This window comes from Physcomitrium patens, chromosome 11, assembly GCF_059467195.1.
Source record: "Physcomitrium patens ecotype Gransden chromosome 11, ASM5946719v1, whole genome shotgun sequence".
In the NCBI taxonomy this organism is placed as follows: domain Eukaryota; kingdom Viridiplantae; phylum Streptophyta; class Bryopsida; order Funariales; family Funariaceae; genus Physcomitrium; species Physcomitrium patens.
Genome location: NC_143420.1, coordinates 4,014,457 through 4,033,635, shown reverse-complemented (window position 1 = coordinate 4,033,635; position 19,179 = coordinate 4,014,457). Strand labels below are relative to the sequence as shown.

Here is a 19,179-nt window from a genome sequence, read left to right as displayed (position 1 = left end):
CATGATGAATGTGGTTGGTTTTCATTGGTTTTGGATCTTGTAGTGGAAAAATGAATCTCAAAGTCATTTTTTTTCATGATGGTTAGAATGAGTGGGTCAATCTTGTAAAAGCTAGGGTCTATTTATGATTCTATTAAAAAAATTATATATATATATATAAAAATGAAAGAATGGCATTAAAGACGTAGGCTGAGGAATACGATCATCAGACAGTGAGTTTTATCCCCGCTAGTCTAACAACCAGGAAATAGTCCTCCCGAGAGAATATGGACCCGAGTGGGACCTATACCCAAAACCCTAATACGACCGAAACGGTCATAGGTGCATCACATCAGCAGGGAAGGACAGAATCTATGCGAGATGAGTCGGGAGCGCGTGGCCGACGACGACGAGCAGCAGTAGACGCGACGAGGGCGCAGAATTTTGCAGTCATGTAATTAGCAAAGCTCCTGAGTGGACCACAAACCGCAAGGAGGCGAGAGAGATTCTTGCGATTGCATGGTGTTGGATCCTCGCTCCCGCACAGGGAGAGCAACTGGAGGCCGTGCGAAACTGGGCCTCTGGGTTGCTGGCCAGCGAGGAGTAACAATTGTTGCAGTGTGGTGAGCCGGCAAGTCGAGCTCGCACAATTTGACCAGTGGGCAGCACCTCGCGTGGGGCCATGATTGCTGACGAGGCATCGGCAGCGGCGCCCCATCCATACAGAATCCACGTCCCTCGCTACTCCCTATCTGGATGGGGCTTCTAATCCTGGCATGAGAGCCTCGAGCTTGGAGCCATTATGTAATTTCCCACCTTCCGTGTGACGTTTTTGGGTTATTGTTTTTGTCCACTTGCTGTTCCCGACACGTGGTGGCATGTTGCCTGGTGCGGTTACATCCACTCCCCTTCTCATGGCTCTGTTTACATGGCTCCCTTCAGGGTGACTGGGTGCGGAGTTCGGTGCGGAAGCGGTTCTCATGATTTTGCAGGTCAACACGGAAAGGAAGCCGGGCAGATTCGAAGTATGTGTACTTTGGTGGGTCGTGATTTGGACCCAGGATGGGTCTTTACTTGTTGGTGCATGTCCAACTTGTTGGATCCTGGGTTGTACAGCATGCTCGACAATTCATTCGGATCAAAGCAGAATATTACTCCGCTGATGATTCCGAGTTATTTTTAGTGCATATCAGTGAATGTTTCTGAAATTTGCGCAGCATGGTTTACTGGGATACTTGGTGAGGTATTCCAGGCCAAAATGTGGTGAGGATTCTTCAACTGAACCTTGAGATTCGTAATTCGTCTTTGTATACACACTAAATGTTTGACAACTAACTTGAAGAAAAACATTTCCGTCACTGGATATACATGTCTTATAAAGTTACTGATACTTTAGGATATGAGGGAGTTTTGTACAAACGAGTATTCAGCAATCCGACGGAATATCCTGCAATGGTGCTTTATGCAACCAATCGCTCGGACTTACACCGAATTTCATGTAGGGATGCAACTGGATTCAATTTCATGATAAGTAGTGCAGTGGGCTATTGTGAATGAATTGAAGTACGTGATTGAACATCCTAAACATAGTCGAAGCATCACAATACGCTCTCTGTCGATGAAATGGAGAAAAGGTAACCGGCTCTGGCTGCATAATACTTCATAACTTATTCAATAGTGCAGATAACATACACAACACCTGTTGGCGAAATTGAAAACCTGCAGCGCTTCTTGCGCTTCTTGCAGACACTTGACATACTTAACCAAAGCATTCGCTTAGTGAGAACAAATTGGCCCGATTCAAAAAATAAAGTACAAGATAATAGATTTCGAGACAGAGGACCTCAGCATTGCCATTCACATCCTCCCAACTCCTCATAGTGCATTGCTGGAACAAGGGCTTTTGGACCCAGATTTTTCGTTATTCTGCGAAGGACACGCTTAGGGCAATGAAATACCTAGTAATATTATGTACAATTGGGAGCTTATTTAGCTTGAAGGAAGTTGCACATACTATTACATGAATGTTTGAGCAATTATGGTGTGTTTTGAATAGACGGGGAGGGGAAGTTGCACGAACAATTTCAGGTCTCGTCTCTAACTGTTCACCAACGTGAAGTTCTGGAGCAACTCGGCAAAAAGTGCTACACTGCTTTGCACAGACCCATCAGAAATGTGGGAAATTTGTTTGTCAGCTCAGGATCTGGTGAACAAAATTAGGTTGCTTGCGTTTCACATTTTAGTATGCTAGATTTTGCAGCAAATCATCCAACAGCCATGGACAGCAAACTCAATCGAGGAGTCAATTAGTGACCATTTCACCGAGGTTTTGAGATTCTCACGTTCTGAACAACTTAAAGGAGAACTTGCACCTGGTACTAAATGCAACGTGATGAATTGAAGACTGATCCTGCGGAGCTTTCTGTCTGTACAAATCTACTGCTGTGCTGCAATTCAGGCTTCCAGTTGCTGTGGAGAATGGGGCACGAGAACCAACACTAGCAAAAGTTGCAATTAGTTACAGTCTTTCAGGACTCCAATCGATCAGGATTCCGTCTGAACCTCGCAAGGTTTTCAGTACGATACACAATATCGATACTAACTTTTTAAAAGCTGTGCTTCAGCTTACACTTTGAAGATGTAGGAATAGAACGAAGGAAAGTTAGATCACCAGTGACCCATGATCATTTTAGGCTCATTCCTTTCTAACCAACTAGTCTTGTCAAATTTGCTTATGAATATGTTTAGTGCCTCAGTGAATGCATAGAGTTTGTTGAGAAGGAAGACACGTATTTGTTTCTGCACTGTTCATGCAACACACTACAATACGTGCAAAGTTGCTACAGTAACATGCAAGTACCTTTCTATATATATGTGTGTGTTTTGTAAATCTTTTAAAAAAACTTAAATAATAATCATGTGGAATTATTGTATTAACAAATTATGCACATTTTTAAAGAATATTTAGGCATTCATAAACCAAAACAATTTTTTTAATAATAGGTTTTTTAAATTTTCTAAAAAAATCTAATTTATATTAGAATTATATGTAATAAAATATCTTAAAGAAAAAAAATTCTAAAATCTTAAAAAATGAAACATTATTAATTATATATATATATATATATATATATATTCAAATATATTGGACCTCTTTTGTATGAACCTTTTAATCTTTACATAAATATTATTCTGTATATATATTATTAATTCAAATATATTGGACCTGGAATTTAACTCTTCACATAAATATTATTCTATAATCTAGAAGTTCCAAACTCTATTGTAAATTCAATTAAGATTTGATGATCACTCCTAAATCTTGCCAAATTATATCATGTTCCACCAATTGTAAATTTGTAACACTAATTCAATGTTGTTTATTTTACCAAACTAATTGAATTAAGGATGAAACCATATATAATGAAGCATTCTACATCAACCACAATTATAAGTCAAACCACATACAATATAACTTAGATAAAAATATAAAAGATGTAAGTCAAGTAAAAACATCATATAGTCCAAATATTATGCAAGTTATTCAAATAGGACTTCAATTTAATAAAATATCTATAATTATGTAAAAAAAATATAACTTCAATATAATTTTTTTATATACTTATATAACTTTTATTTATTTTTGGCTAGCCATCTTTGCTTTAATATCTACTTATTATCTTATATTAATTTAATAGCAAAGATTAAGATATTAGAAACTCTTGAAACTAAATAAAAAGTAAAAAATGAATTGATAAGAGTGAAGAAGACATCATTCTTGATTCTACATATAGTATCTAACCAAAAACTACACAGCAACATTCTATATGAACTCTGATATGTGTTCAACTCATAAGACACATGTCTAACTTATAAGACAAGCTTTCTATATGTGCACCATATGTTTAACTTATATCAAAAGCGGCTAATATATGTGATACATGGCCAACTTGTTGACAAAATTTTCAATCTATCAATCACCTATAGATACATATAAAGACAAAGCTGCATCTAAGAAGCTTCTAAAAAACTTGTCTATAAGATATTATCAAATTTATCTATTTTTACATACTTTTATCTATTCATATTATCTAAATAAATATTGGAATAAATATGGATGTTCAAGTCATTACCTCCTCCTCTTCTAAGAACAAATCCTATGGAGAGCACTGATCACATGTTAAAGAAATCTAAGATATGATAAACTATATTTGTCATATAATTTAATCTTTATTTTATTTAAAGATAGTTGATAGATCTTTTTATTCATTGATAGTATTTTATATCAAGACAAGAATGCCACACTAATATTTTATCATTGTTGTTGCTTTTATAACTTCTTTAAACAAAACATTTGAAATGCCATTAGGAGTGGTTTCTACTTCTAATAATATAACCAAATTTTGGCAGTATCTTCTAAGGTTGTCATACCAAATGCATTGTACTTCACCATCTATTAAAAAAATATGTCATTCTTAAGGATCTTCATTTCTATTACATTGTCTTAAAAGCTATGACAATCGCAATGTTTCATTTGGTAATTTAGCAAATAATAATTCTTGAGTTGAATTTTCTTGTTTTTAATTCTTTATTTCATTAGCAACACAAATACAAAAAAATAACAATCAAGGATAAAGGATAGAATGCAATCTTCATTGAACCTCATTTCTTTCATAGCAAAAAATTGCATAACTTTTTATCTTAATTTTGATGGATGTTGTTGATGAAAAGCTTTGATTTTTTTTTTTTTTTTTTTTTTTTTTTTCATTTTCATTTGCAAGATTCTTGGATGGCTCCTATGTACGATCACTAATATCATATCTACATTAATAAATAAGATATTCCAACTTAAGTCAGCATTACTTTGAATCTAAGACTTGTTCAACCTCAAATTCTTAATTATTATCTATTTCTATAGAAAGAGGGAGCATTATTTAGAACTATAACAAGGAATATTACTACACTCTATGTGACTTCTACAAAACTTAAATTGATTAAAAAGCACACTTTTGTACATGAAGCACATTTGAAAGCTTAACATTTAATCCCAATATTGATCCAAATATATAATAAATAAAATAAAAAGTTTGTGTGTTCTTAGGACTCAAATAAAAATAAATAAATAAAAATCAAATTAAATTAAATAATTTGATAGACATATATTATGTTTTAAAATAAAAATAAAAATAAAAAACTTAAAACTTTTTTAAAAAATATATTCTGTTTCTCTCCCTATGTTTTCTCTTTTTGAAGCGAAAAAAAAAAAAAAAAAAAAAAAAAAAAAAAACTTGTGCATAAGATAGAAGCATATTATTAGCTAGTTGTCTACAAGGAGGCCATGTGAGCTGTAGCAATATCAATTGAGGTTGCAGCATTAACAATTCTTTCTCTTGTTTTTCTTTTTTTCTATTTTTCTTTCTTTCTTTCTTTCTCATTTCTTTCTTTTTTTCTCTCTCTCTCTCTTGCTATATATATATATATATATATATATAATAAAAAATATATTCTATTCTTAAATCTGATTAAATAATTATATATATATATATATATATACATATAAATAATTTAGTGTATTCTTTAGAGTACTTAGAAAGAATGAAGAGCCACGTCTAATTAATGCTTTTAAGCTTGTAGTAGAACCTAAGAACAACAAGCTGCAAGCTGAGGTTGTTGGGCAATAAGATTTTAGATTAGTATGCCAGACAAGTGACCATTGGGCTTGGTCAGGTTTTGTGGCAATGGGTATCTTTAGTGTATTACTGTTAAGCATCATTCCTTTCAACAAAAGTGGCCTGGAAGGTTCTAAGGCCCAGGTAAATTCTTGGTGCAAACAACTCTTTAGTAAAATGACAAGGAGTATAAAAAATAACTCAATAACTTAAATCACAAGCAAGCACCCAAACTAGAAAGCAAGGAATAATTCTAATGGACCTTTTAAGATTAATACTTAGATACATGCCACCCAAAGAGCTGAGGTACAAACTAAAAAAAAGTTGACAATAGATCAGCCATAAGTACTTTAAAAAACACATTGAGCAAAACAATAAATAAATGGAAGATTTTTGAGGGCTTTGAAGAGCTAGAGTCTTTAAGAAGCTCAAAAAACAAGGTATTTAGTTAGTTAGTTATTTATTTATTTATTACAAGTTTTTATTGTAGATATATTTATTACATTTTTTATTTTTTTATTTTTTCCTTTCTTGTTATGTCTTTTTAATCTTTGTTGTTGTTGATGTTGTTGTTTTGTTTTGTTTTGTTTTTTTTTTTTTTTGTTTTTTTTTTTCAAAGCAAAGAAAGTCAACATGTTCAAGCTATCAGTATAGAACATGTTTCATGCTTGAACAGAAGACAAGATGGTCAAGCTGTTCAGGCATAAAACATGTAAATTTTTATTGTGTTTCAAGGTAAGTCTAGCTTTTAATCTTGAACCATGGGTCTACTTTGTGGCCTAGCATCTAATTACTATGTTATTGCAAAAACATATATACAATTTCCAAAAATTTAACTAGGGGATATGCCGAATTAAATTGTTGTAATTTAATTCATAATTAAAAGATTCTTATATGCAAAAATTCAAATTCAAGATAATTAAAAACCAAAAATTCGATTTTCAAGTGATACATTTGTACAAGATTTTCACGTGCATATAGCACATAACCACCAATTGAGATATTAATACTGTGATGTGCAATTCAATGATAGATATACTTTTTTTAAATTAAAATTTTATATTTTTTAAATTTTATTTTATTTAAATTAAAATTTTATATTTTTAATTTTTATTTTATTTTAGAATTAGAAAATTTAAAGAAATGGATTTTTATTTTCTTTTCTTTTCAATAAGTTCTTTAGCCAACAATCATCCAAGCACTGGACGACGGATGGAGACAGACAAAGAGCGATTAATCAGGCCGCTCGTCGCGAGGGGGCGACGGAACGTCGACGAAGCGTTCGGACCTGAGGACGGCGTCGTCGACGAGACTCAAGGGACGTTGGCACCCGTCGAGCCGACGTGAGGAACGGCGGCGCGACGAGGGAGGGAAGTCGTCGGACAAGATCAGGACGAGAGCGAGAGGATGAGTAGCGGCGCAATCGGGTGGCAGTGTGTGGCGAGTAGGAGCGAGACTTGGAGGGTACATCAACCCAGAGCCATAATCTGCTCTAGTTTTTAGCTTGCCCTCCATCAGTGACGAATTCACACTTCCACACTACAATTCCCCACCATGGATCTCTAAGTCCCCTTGCGGTGAGTAATCTATCGGTCGTGATGGCTTCCTCAGCTTAATTTTCTCTGGCGTGGGCCATTAGGGGCTCTTATCCGCTCGTATTCTTGCGGCAACTGTGCCTGAAGTGAAGAATAGTTGGAAACTCTGCTCAGTCGGAAGTGGGGACGTTGAGACCGAGGTGGCCGACCGCGAAATGGCTGAGGATTTGTAGACAGTTTTGAAGAATTGTTGCGGCTGGATTGGAGTGGTGGGTTGCAATGGCGACCAAGCCCGGAGCGCTCACTGAGTACCCGTGGACTAGCCTCGGCGCCTGGAAGGTGGGTTGAATGCGCGCATTGGCTTGCATGGGGTGGGATTTTTACGGGTTTTTTGTAGTTGGGGTGCAAGGGAATGAATCATTTGAATGAGGTTCCGTTGTTGTTGGAGCTGGTGTTTTTACTTTTATTTTGCTGTTGTTGAGCTTGCGCACATTGACGCAGCACATTACGTCTCCGTACCGTTGCTCACCTTAATGGACCTTGAATTGAAGGGTTCAATTCTTGAATGTATTTTTGTGGCAATGAACCGCGCAAATGTTTTCCGCGTGAGGACGTCGCTCTTCAGTTTAGGCGCATCGCGTTCACAAGTCTGCATTCAGTTTGTGACTCATTGCTTGGATTTCTGCAGTACACATTGTTCCTTCCTTTCGCAGCGAAAGCAGTGCAGACGAATCTCCTCGGAGGCCATGAGGTGGATAACTGGTGCTTCCATATGCTGCTCTCCTCCGCCCTGCGTTACTTGCATGGGCAAGCATGGATGAGTCTGTCCCGGTGTCACTGGCTCACGGGGAAATACCGTATTCAGACGAAGGGGATTAACTTTGATCAAGTTGACAGGGAGAGCAACTGGTACAATTCCTCGTCCTCCTTCTCCACGTTCCAAATTTACGCTCACTTCGGTTTCCAACACATTAACCACCTGTATCATTTCGGTGCAGGGACGATTACATACTTCTCCACATAATTACGGCGACTCTTGTGCACGAGATCCTCCCTGGATTTGCAAATTTTCCTGTGTGGGACCTCAGGGGCATTGCGATTCTCCTTCTCTTGCACGCAGGCCCAACGGAATTTCTCTACTACTGGCTTCACCGAGCGCTTCACCATCACTTCCTCTACAACAAGTACCACTCTCATCACCACGCCTCGTTCGTAACGGAGCCCGTCTCAGGTGCGGCCTTCGAAATTTCGGATTGACATTCCATGATAGTGGTTATACTCATTGAATTCCTCGTGTCTGTGACGACCAACCAACTACTTGACTGCGTGACGGACTCTAATTGCTGGGTTGAATTCTGTGAATAGGCTCCGTGCATCCCTTCGCTGAGCATTTGATGTACACCGCAACCTTTGCTCTTCCATTTCTGGGGACGTGGGCTCTCGGGGGAGCGTCTATTGGGATGTTCTACTTCTACTGGCTCTTCTTCGATTTCATGAATGCAATCGGACACTGCAACTTTGAGTTTTTTCCGACTTGGATGTTTCGTGTCTTCCCTCCTCTTAAGTATCTGGTCTACACACCCACGTAAGTCAAATGGCAAGCTTTTCAAATTTGAATGTCTTGCTTATCTCGCGATCTATTCTTGCACAGAATGAAAACTATTATACTGAAGGCAGCTGGCGGTGATTATATGCTGTTAACCTATCTTGCTTGCTTCTGGCAGGTTCCATTCATTGCACCACTCTCATGTGCACACGAACTTTGCTCTGTTCATGCCTTTGTATGACTACCTCGGTGGCACAGCTGATAAGGTCTCGGACGAGCTCTACGAGCAAGTGCGGGAGGGCAAGCAAGAAAAGCCTGATTTTGTCTTCCTAGCGCACGGCACTGAGTTGTTGTCGACGTTTCACCTCCCGTTCGGGATCCCTTCTTTCGCTGCCTGGCCTTATGCTCCCAAATGGTTCATCTGGCCTCTCTGGCCTCTCACGCTGCCGATCCTGGCGATTTTGTGGTTGTTCGGTAAGCCCTTCACCTCTGACACATACAAGCTGAAACACCTACGCACTGAAACGTGGGTTGTGCCACGCTTCGGCTTCCAGTACTTCCTGCCGTTCGAGAAGAAGCGCATCAACCGACTCATCGAGCATGCAATTCTTTCGGCTCAGAAGAAGGGCGTACGAGTCATTAGTCTCGGAGCTCTCAACAAGGTGATCCTTTAACCTCACATTCATTTAACTCCCAGCCGAAAAAGGTCAAAGGTTTCTCTAATTTATCCTTGATGAAACTCAATCCGGAAAATCCTTGATTTGTGATGAATGGATAGAATGAGAGCCTCAACGGAGGAGGAACGCTATTCGTCCAAAAGCACAAGGACCTGCGAATCCGCGTCGTGCATGGCAACACATTGACTGCAGCAGTGATTCTGAATGAGATCCCCAAGGACGTGAAGGAGATTTTTTTGACCGGGGCAACGTCCAAGCTAGGCCGCGCCATAGCGCTCTACTTCTGTCATCGCGGTGTGCGAGTCTTGGTAAGTTATTGTCTAAAATCTCAATTACTCGTCTTTGTTGTTGAATGTTCCAGCGTAGACACATTTTGCGCGTTTTGCGGGGTATTTACGTTGTACATTGTGATCGACAGATGTTGACTACTTCGCGAGATCGGTTTGAGATGATCCAGTCAGAGCTGGCGCCGCAGCACCGAGAGAACATGATCCAGGTTACGAAGTACCAAGCGGGGCAGAATTGCAAGAGATGGGTATTGGGAAAGTGGGCAACTCCCTCCGAGCAGAAGTGGGCGCCCCCTGGCACCCATTTCCACCAATTCGTGGTGCCACCTGTCATGGAATGTCGAAAGGATTGTACATATGGGAAGCTGTCCGCAATGCAAGTACCTAAAGAAATGAAAGGGTTGCGCTCATGCGAGATGACAATGCCTAGGGGTGTTGTGCACGCATGTCACGCTGGAGGTTTAGTCCACGCTTTGGAAGGATGGGAATTCCATGAAGTTGGAGCTATCGATGTTGGCCGCATCGATGAAACGTGGGCAGCGGCTTTGAAACAAGGATTCAAACCTGTGTGTTGAGATCAGAATCAAGGCATTTTGGTCCTGTAAGAACTTGAATTCAGAAACGAAGCCATCGAGTAGTTGTAAAATGCTGATAATTAACGTTAGCCGACATGACACCCACCCCACAGAATTATCCTCCGCGAAATTGATCGTTCGGCGGTAGCAATGACCTAGGATATATAATGCTAGTTAATTGTAGCAGCAAATGCCATCTGAGCATACTGGACTCATTCCATTTTTCCTCTTACGATTTCTTGCAGTTCCAGAACTTTGCAGCCTTAGGATATAGAAAATGCGACGTTCAAAATATGAACGAGAATATTATTGTAACACCATTCACTTATCAACGAACTCTTTTCAAAAAAGTCTACGAAAGACGTGAAACTGTCATTAGTATAACTGCTATTGTTCCCATTTCGAAGACAATATCTGGTCAACATCAATCCCAATCATATGGTGCAAATGCAAACATTTAGTGGAAACATTAAAAAAGAAAATAGAGAAAAGAACAAAAAAAGACAGGTGGCCATATTTTTATCTCTTCAAATATAAAATTTGATTACAAAACAGAGGTGGCCCGAGATGATATCACAATGTGCAGTAAACATGTTACGAAAGAAATATTTCAATAAGTCCACCCCCCTTCCCAGTCCTTTACACCAACCTGTCCATTATCATGAGAATGCTGCACCTCAACGTTTTTACGTACAACTCTTTTACAGCAACAATCAATGAAACAACTCACAGCAACACACAATACAACAATGACAGACGAAGATGCAAATAACCAAAACACGTTTTAAAACACCACAATCGCAACCAACATCTACAATATTGCCACAAGACAAAAAAAATTCCTAATGTCAAAATCATAAATAGGCAAAACCATTGACTGTACGACGTATGACACTAGTATACCAAACTCAAAAGAAGGTGAAAAAGCATTATGATACAACCACAGCGACATAAAACATCGCCTCCACGTCCAGGTTTCAAGAACGGAAGCCTCTGAAAGTAATGTGCTTAACTCCTAAAAATATATAAAAAAAATAAAAGACTACTAGACAATAACCTTCAACGACTTCTCATCGACAAATCACTGCGTAAAGAACGGGAATCTTCAAGAACGCAAAATAACATGGCATCAACTTCTTAATTACAGAAAGATCCCGCATCTGCATCCAGTCCTGCCAAAAGCAACTGACTTAGCTCCTTCAAACCCAGCGCATGCTCTAGCCGCTCTTTAATCACACCGTTCCCACACCCCCCAATCGTCTTCTGTGTCCTTTCCTCACCCGCTCCTCCACCATTCCCACAATGTGTTCCCATCGGGTACGACACCTCACTGTTCGACATTCCTGTCCCCTCCACCCCGATGCTCGCCCCTCCACCGCCCCCGCTCACCATAGCCGACCCACGCATCCCCGACTCGCCCTCCAACCTCGCCATCGGACTCCCGCCTGTCACCATCCCCATCGGCACACAAATCGACGCCGCTCCACCCATCTCCACCCCTTGCATTGCCCCTGCCGACATCGCTCCATGCCCATCCGCTGCGTCCGTACCCCACCTCCCCGCCCCTGCACTCCCTCCCTGCAGTGGCGCTCCACTGTTCTGCGCATCTGCCATACTGCACTCTGCTCCCCCAAAACCCATCCCTCCGGCCTGCTCCTCTTGCGCACCTTCGTGGAACAGTAAGTGCGCTACCGTGCGGTCCATCGGATTCGTTTCCGTCTCATCCGTGTTCATGCTCATCCTGCACATCCCCGCCACTCCAACCCATCAGCATCACCCTCTGCCCACCCACCCCCTACCCCCTGCTACCATTCTCACACCTCTACAAACCTCCACCATGTCGCATTCTCTCCTACCTCGACACCCTGCTCGATGAGCACGGGTCGCTGTTCCCCGAGCTCTCCACGCCATCCGATGCCCCGTCCCCGCTCTCCGACACCAGGCCGCTCTCACATTCCCCCTCGCCATCCCACCCGCCCGGACCTTTCCTCCGCATTGCGCTCCTCGCTAATCTGTACAGTGCGTCCCGGATGCACAGCTTCGTCTCCACTTGCAACTGCAACCCCCAACCATCCCTTCCCATCACTTCCGTGCACAACCATGCCCCCCATGCCCCCCACCATCCATCAACCACCCACCCTCGCCCACAATTCGCCACCCCCCACCGACCCCCCCCCCCTTTCTTACCGATTTCAACGTCTCCTGCAGTCGCCCCAGCACCGCTCCTTCCATCGCCCTGTTCTCTTCCTCCGACGTCGTCTCCAAGCTTGTTTGCCCCACCGACAGCGACGGCGAATACCCCCCCTCCATTCCCGCCGCCCTCATCTCGCTCCCACTCGCTGTCCCCACCTCCACTTGCCTCGACATCCCCCTCGCCTGTCCCACTCCTCCACCTGACTCCATCCCCGAATGCTGCTGCTCCACCGCCACCCGTCCCGTCTGCATCCCCTGCAAGTACCGCAGCTTCTCCACCTTCTCCTCCCTCGTCATGTTCCCGCTGCTCCCACCCGATCCACGACTCCTCGAATCCACCGGTACCCGCAGCCGGAACTCCGGATGCGGCACCCCCATCGCGGGTTGGAACGGAGACGGTGGCTGGTACCCCACGAACTGCATCTGCGCCGCGGGCGCCGCCGCCTGAAACTGACGGATCGCCCCCACCGGACCATACCCCCCCTGCATGAATGGAGGCCCGGGCCTCATCGCCGACTGCATCGGTGACAGCTTCGACCGCGGAGCTGCGTACCCATGAATCGCCGCCAGCGATGGCGCGCTCAGCCGCGCCGCCTGTGGAATCAACGGCCCTGGCATCGCTTGCAGCATGTGCGCTTGTGCTGCCTGAAAACTCCCCCACCGACCTGTCCCCTGCAACGCCTTCCGCTGGCACACCTGCCGCCTCGCTCTCTCTTCCATCCGCTTCCGGCTCGCGGCGTGCCGTCTCGCCCTCTGAGCCTGACATATTCCCACCATATTCCCACCATCAGCCTCGTCTCACGCTCCACATTGTCCCTGCCACCCACAACCCACCTCCAACACACGTCCATCAACCCATGCACACGTCCCACCCGTCACCTGAGCGATGCTGGCCTTTTCCAACTCCGACCGCACAACGCAAGGCGACCCGTCTCCCGACGTGTCCATGCTCACGCAACCGTCCCCGGTCATCGTCGACGACACCGCATCTGCACCCATACCCTGCACCCGATGCCAAGTCATTCCCCATTCCCATGCCGCACCACTCCCCACACCCTCTCACTCTACCACCTCCCACTCACCACCCAACGCTCGCCGTCAACCCAGTGCACTAACCTCCCCGTCCAGCACGCACTGCCTCGCTATGCACCGCGCCACTGATGCTGGACCGCCCCATCGCTCCTCCCCGCATTCCGCCCTTCTCCTCCCCGCCTCGCCCTTCTCGTCTTCGCCTCTCACTGCAACTCCACCGCCGCCGCCTCCGACCACTTCCGCGCTCATTCCCACCAGTGCGCCATCCACCACCCCTTCCGCCGCTCCACCACGCTCGCTCCATGACCGTGATTCCGAATGACGCACTTGCACGCCATTCTCTGCCTTCTCGCCTCCGCCGGCTGCTGCCCCGAAACACGACTCCGGTCCCGAGCTGCAACACGCGTGCCCTCATCATCATTACACTCTTCGCTCACCATCTCACAACTCCTGACCTACTCCGCCAATCCTCCTCAGCACCCGACATCGCCCACCCATCCACCACTCTCACAAACACATGCATACCCCACCATACACCTCACCACGCCCGTTCCCAACCATGCAACAACCTCCAACGCGTCTCATGAACGTGCGCAACTCTCACCCCTGCTCCCCCCCCCCCTCCCCATTGTCCTCAACACCCCCTCCACTCCTCCTCTCTAACTACCCCCGTCGCCCCATCTCATCCCGATCCACTCAATCGCTGCATCCATGATCATGCGCCCTTCACCCTTTCCCCCAGGTTCACTTCCTAATCCTACTCACCTCAGCAGATCGTCCACATCCTCCAGATTCCCGAAGCACGGCTCCCAGCTGTACCCTGGTTTCACAACCTCGCTCGCATACCCGAACAGCGGCAGCTCTTCCTCCGCCTCCTCCGCATCGTATGCCGGGAAGTTGCACCCCGTTGCCAGAATCTCCACATCCTCCTCCGTGTACGGATCCGCCATCAGGACCCCCACGTCCATGCTCCCCATTGAAAACGCCTCGCTCCTCACGCCATCCTTGCCGCTCGTGCCTTCCCGTCCTGCCACACCATTTTCCCAAACCCCTCCCACTCCCTCAGCACGACGCCTTCCCTCGACTGCACCACCTCCACTCCCCCACAATATCCCATCACAACACCCTTCTGCACCACTGCCACGACATGCACCTACTCCTCAGATTTCACACCGCACCCTGCTTTGTCTCTCCACAACAGCCTCTCTGCCCCTCCTCACACACCTCTCTCTCTCTCTCTCTCTCTCTCTCTCTGTCTCCCTCGCTCCCTCTTTCTCTCTCGCTCTTGCGCGCTCTGGATACACTGCGTGACGAGCAGCATCGTGTGGAAAGAACCTGGAAACGTGGTTGGCAAGGTGGAGGTCGGCTGCTGTGCCACACAGGACTTCGACAAGTTGTGGTCTGCCCCACTGAAGAGGTCATTCCACATGACTGGCTTGTAAGGCAGACAGGATTGCAACATCAGGTTCTTCTCCTTACTCCAACACGTGTCCGTTCCTACAGCTCCTCACCCAACCTCCTCAAACGCACCACTTCCCACCCGACTCCGGCGTCGCACTGCAACTCTCCGTTTATTTCAACTTGCGCTACCTTCGGCCTTTCCGTCCGAACGATTGTACACGCTGTCCAAAGTCTTGCTCACAACCCACGAGACCATGTCGAGTTGTAGTGGCCTTGACGTGTGGCGAAATTCACCAGTCGAGGGCAGAGCATGTCACTGCAGAACACGGAAGCGCATGTCAGAGGGAATCAAGGTTTGGGGAGCTTGCAGGAACAATGATCTGTATGGTCTTGTGCAGAATGAGTGACTGCGCAACAAAGCAAACATGAAATGTTCTCAGGCGCATGGTCCATGTGTTTGTGTAAATTGAAGTTGAATGAAACTTTTGATTTAGGAAGAATAATGCGAACGAATATGAGCATCTTGGCCAAGAGTATCTGGTTTTCGTGGATGAGGCGGATGGGTTTTTTGAACTGCGCTAAACTGCAGCTGAAGCTGTCGGAGCCAATACAGTAATGCTCCACCTCGTATGCTTTCTACTTGAAGGGAAGGGTTGACTTTGAGCGATCAGGAATGTGAACTCAAAAAATTGACGCAGGTGTAGCGTAAATGAAAGCCGTTATACCATAAAATTTATTCTTGAGGTGAGAACATTATGGTACTGAATTCTTACAATTCGTGTCGTGTTCAACCTTACATCCCGCACGATGTGGTGGAGGCAAACACCGCTCATGAAATAGTCGATAACTTAGCGATGTGTTGGCCTCCACCTTTCGTGCCTTGGGAATCAGAACAAATCTAGGCCGCAAACCTAGCACGCACATAAGTTGTGAACATTCAAACGTGGAAATGATCTCCCCAAGCATCACTCGTTACCTGTAGCCACCACTGAAATGGACACTTATCTCGTGTGCAAAATCACGCTCAACCTATCATTTTGTCCATCCCATCAATCGGCCACGCTGCAAGTGTTTCTAGGTGAATTACTGCAACCGCACTCAACAGTCACCCCTGATGATCAGAGCCTTGCAGATACTGAGGTATGAAATCTTGTGCTGTACTGAGATGTGCATTAGTAGCCCAACTAACTTCAGCCTGCCTTCTGTCCTGAGCGGTTTTCTAAACGACGAGGTGCCGGGCCTATCGCGGTTCTTTCCCAGTACGATCTTCCTTGTCGTAATCTACCACTGCAATAAGCCATCGTCCAGCGCTCCTTAACTTCTGCTACCACTTCACTGAGACTACATCACTCTCATTCATCATACAACTTGCTCAAACTCCTCCCCTCCCTCCCATCTCGCACGCAAACCTCCTCCTCGCTCCGGCTACAACGTCAACAGTAGCCCACTTAAATAATCCTCTTCCAACGCACTTCCCGCTTTCCGCTGTAGCGGCAAACCTCGCTACCCCTCACGCGAGACCCCTCACGCGAGACCCCTCACGCGAGACCCCTCACGCTGACCCTCGCTCACAGATAATTCTTAAGGCCGATCGCCTGCCATCAGCCACATGCATCCGACATCTCTGACCTTTAAGTCATTCCTAGAAAAGCATCGAACCATCTGCTCGCCACCGGCGCCACTCTCTCACTCAATCACTCCCTCGCTCGCCCGCCTGCCCGCCCCTGAGATCGCTCGCTCAAGTTCGCGCTACGCAGTTGCAGTGGGGCTCGTCGCGCCTCCGCCCCCTTCCCACCATCCCAGCCCTAGATACTTCCGTCGGCCCACGTGGAGACAAAACGCCCCGCCCATCTGAACGCCATCCACAAACCGAGCGCAAAACACGCGCAGTTCAAACCGCGCGTAATACAACCCCCTTTACCCTTACCATCCATCCCCATCCAAGGAACCATGCCCAGGGAGAGGACACGTGGAGAGATCCGTGACGTGGCTGTGTCCACCGTGGCATCCCCCGCTCTGCTGCAGTCAAAGCAGGAGAAGGGGCAAGTGCTCACGATTCCAGCCTAGAACCTATTCCAGCCCCAGGTTCAGGTTATGGCCCAGGAATTGCCACTTGGCACATGCCGCCATTTCTGATGCCAGCCTCGTCAGCAGCCTGCGCTCCATGTCCCCGTCAGCGCGCATTCCTTGATGTCCCTGACAACGCCAGAAAAGCCACTGCTATGGTTGTTCCGAACACTATCTTTGTTGTGGATCATTAATTGTTTCCTCCATTATAACTTTAAATCTTGGTTTGGAAGGCAAAAAGGTTGTGCTGAACCCTTAGCCCACTTCATATTCCACATTTTCAAATTGCTATGAACGAATGCTTATTTGTTTGAAAACACAATTGTGAGTTTTTTGGGTTCTAAGTTAGCAAAGTCTTCTGCCTTTCATGATGGTGATTCTTCATGGTGACCTATTGGTGTCTTGAAATATTGTAGCAAGATTGATCATAGATGTGTTCCTACGATTGGAAATAAACATTTTTGTATAAGTTAGATTTTTACAAAGATGTGTTTATGAAACAATTATTTTGTTAGAGATCCACTGAGTTTTAAGTCTACCTATTCATTGCTTGAAGCCAACAAATCTATATATATATATATATACAGTGACAAACAAAACCGAGTACAAAATCTGAACACTCATAGTTCATTGATCCTTCGAACTGACACATAAGTCAATTGATAGAATTACTTTTTTATTGTGTGTATTCATCCAGTCCTCTACATGGATGAAAAATCTCATTATCATTTGAGGTAGGGTTTATGAGAAAAGTGTTGTAGAAGCACACAGACGTGCGTACTCAGTTTTGGTTGCTTCTTCTTGCTGAATTTCGAAATTTCAATGTACACTCCTTGTTGCAAGATTTGAGGGCATTTTTTGTTTGTTGTGTTGCTCTTGTTGTGTACTATCTATAGTGAAAGTTGATTTGTCAATTGTATCTCTATGCCTCGGTTGTGTGAATCATTGAAGCACCAAGCATTGGTGCCGCTTAGGAGTGGTGTTTCTACAAGAAAAGTTGCAGACTCACTTGGAATAAGTCAGTCTTCAGTAGCTCATCTGAGGAGGGAGATTAGTGGTGAAATAGAAAAGCAAAGAGGAGGACGTCCAAAGGTTTTAGGAGAGCAAGAGAAGCGACTTGGTGTGCACCTTGTCACTGCTAGTTGTCTCAAAACGGCAAGTGCAGCTGCAAAACAACTTTGAGAAAAAACAGGTAAACACTTCTCAGACATCACCTTGAGGCGTGGTTTGAGAGAAGCTGGTTTGGGTGCTTGTGTGCAACAAAAGAAGCCTCTACTTGCCAAAAGACATGTTCTTGCAAGGTTGAGTTTTGCTCACAAATACAAAAATTGGACCATTGATGATTGGAGACGGGTTATTTTCAGTGATGAGACAAAGATTAACCTAATCAACTCAAATGGTAGGTCTTGGTGTTGGTTGAGAGAAGGAGAACGAGCTAGACCTAAACATGTTAGTCAAACTGTCAAACATGGTGGTGGTTCAATTATGATTTGGGGTTGTATGACTACTTTTGGGCCGGATGCTTGGTATCAAATTGAAGGTAGAATGGAGCAACACTTGTACAAAAAAATTTTAGAAACCTACTTGCAAAGTACCACACAGAATTACAACTTAGATCCTACTAAGGTGGTTTTTCAACATGATAATGATCCCAAACATATGGCAAAAAGTGTTCAGTTTTGGCTCTCTTCACAGCCATTTCAAATCCTTCGATGGCCAGCTCAATCTCCAGATTTGAATCCAATGGAACATTTTTGGGCCCTTCTCAAACAGCGTTTAAGCCAAGTCACTCCAAGGCCAAGAGATGGCCAATATATTGGAATTTGCTTTGGGTACCTCAATGCCATCACCTGGTAGTTCAAGGTCATCTCGGACTAGAAGCCAATATATTTGATGATAGAAGTATACATATGTATATATATAGAAGCTTTTATTGCAATAGAAATATTTATAATCTAAATATGATGGTTTTTTTGGCTGTTAGGAGGCATGAATCATAATGAGATTTAGATAAAATAGAGATTTATTTTTTTCTAAATAATGTTTGTGGTACTTCTTTGTCATTATTTAGAAAAAAATAATATTTGTGGTACTTCTTTGTCATTATTTTTTGTAAATAAGTCTTATTCCAATGTTTAACTTAAATGAATTGAAAATAAGTGAATTTAAGAATATAATTTTTTTGGTCCTTTTGAATATGGTTATGTAGAAATTGTGA

General features: G+C 44.1%; 2 protein-coding genes and 1 long non-coding RNA gene across 5 annotated transcripts; 2 read left to right on the top strand and 1 right to left on the bottom strand.

Moving 5' to 3' along the window:
• Positions 1-273: 273 nt before the first annotated feature.
• Positions 274-1,342, top strand: LOC141045954 (uncharacterized). Its single transcript, XR_012218579.1, has 2 exons — positions 274-783; positions 922-1,342. It is a non-coding gene; the product is annotated as an uncharacterized LOC141045954 (long non-coding RNA).
• Positions 1,343-7,140: 5,798 nt separating this feature from the next.
• On the top strand, positions 7,141-10,501 carry LOC112288126 (very-long-chain aldehyde decarbonylase GL1-1). Its single transcript, XM_024531972.3, has 7 exons — positions 7,141-7,522; positions 7,872-8,092; positions 8,182-8,414; positions 8,549-8,768; positions 8,908-9,391; positions 9,508-9,714; positions 9,825-10,501. Exons 1-7 carry the CDS (start codon positions 7,463-7,465, stop codon positions 10,266-10,268), a joined length of 1,869 nt encoding a protein of 622 aa, XP_024387740.1. The 5' UTR covers positions 7,141-7,462; the 3' UTR covers positions 10,269-10,501.
• A 681-nt stretch (positions 10,502-11,182) lies between these two features.
• Positions 11,183-16,678, bottom strand: LOC112288722 (uncharacterized). Of its 3 annotated transcripts, none has more exons than XM_073537405.2 (8): positions 16,524-16,678; positions 14,829-15,210; positions 14,259-14,520; positions 13,578-13,887; positions 13,341-13,463; positions 12,456-13,220; positions 12,125-12,324; positions 11,183-12,009 (listed from the first exon to the last, which is right to left on the bottom strand). In XM_073537405.2, exons 2-8 carry the CDS (start codon positions 14,953-14,955, stop codon positions 11,406-11,408), a joined length of 2,391 nt encoding a protein of 796 aa, XP_073393506.1. In that variant the 5' UTR covers positions 14,956-15,210; positions 16,524-16,678; the 3' UTR covers positions 11,183-11,405. The 3 variants fall into 3 exon arrangements, with proteins under 3 accessions (XP_073393506.1, XP_090110265.1, XP_073393505.1); XM_090254139.1 differs by having other exon boundaries at positions 16,554-16,662; XM_073537404.2 differs by lacking the exon at positions 16,524-16,678 and adding an exon at positions 15,871-16,517.
• Positions 16,679-19,179: the final 2,501 nt, after the last annotated feature.

Excerpts from the sequence above, each read along its gene's own strand:
- LOC112288126 (XM_024531972.3), top strand. The coding sequence starts at position 7,463 with ATGGCGACCAAGCCCGGAGCGCTCACTGAGTACCCGTGGACTAGCCTC. Across the intron at positions 9,392-9,507 it reads GTCTCGGAGCTCTCAACAAG|AATGAGAGCCTCAACGGAGG; the intron begins GTGATCCTTTAA and ends ATGAATGGATAG. Across the intron at positions 9,715-9,824 it reads ATCGCGGTGTGCGAGTCTTG|ATGTTGACTACTTCGCGAGA; the intron begins GTAAGTTATTGT and ends TGTGATCGACAG.
- LOC112288722 (XM_073537405.2), bottom strand. The coding sequence starts at position 14,955 with ATGTTGCAATCCTGTCTGCCTTACAAGCCAGTCATGTGGAATGACCTC. Across the intron at positions 13,464-13,577 it reads AGTGCGTGCTGGACGGGGAG|GGTATGGGTGCAGATGCGGT; the intron begins GTTAGTGCACTG and ends CATCGGGTGCAG. Across the intron at positions 12,010-12,124 it reads TCATCGAGCAGGGTGTCGAG|GATGAGCATGAACACGGATG; the intron begins GTAGGAGAGAAT and ends GGGGATGTGCAG.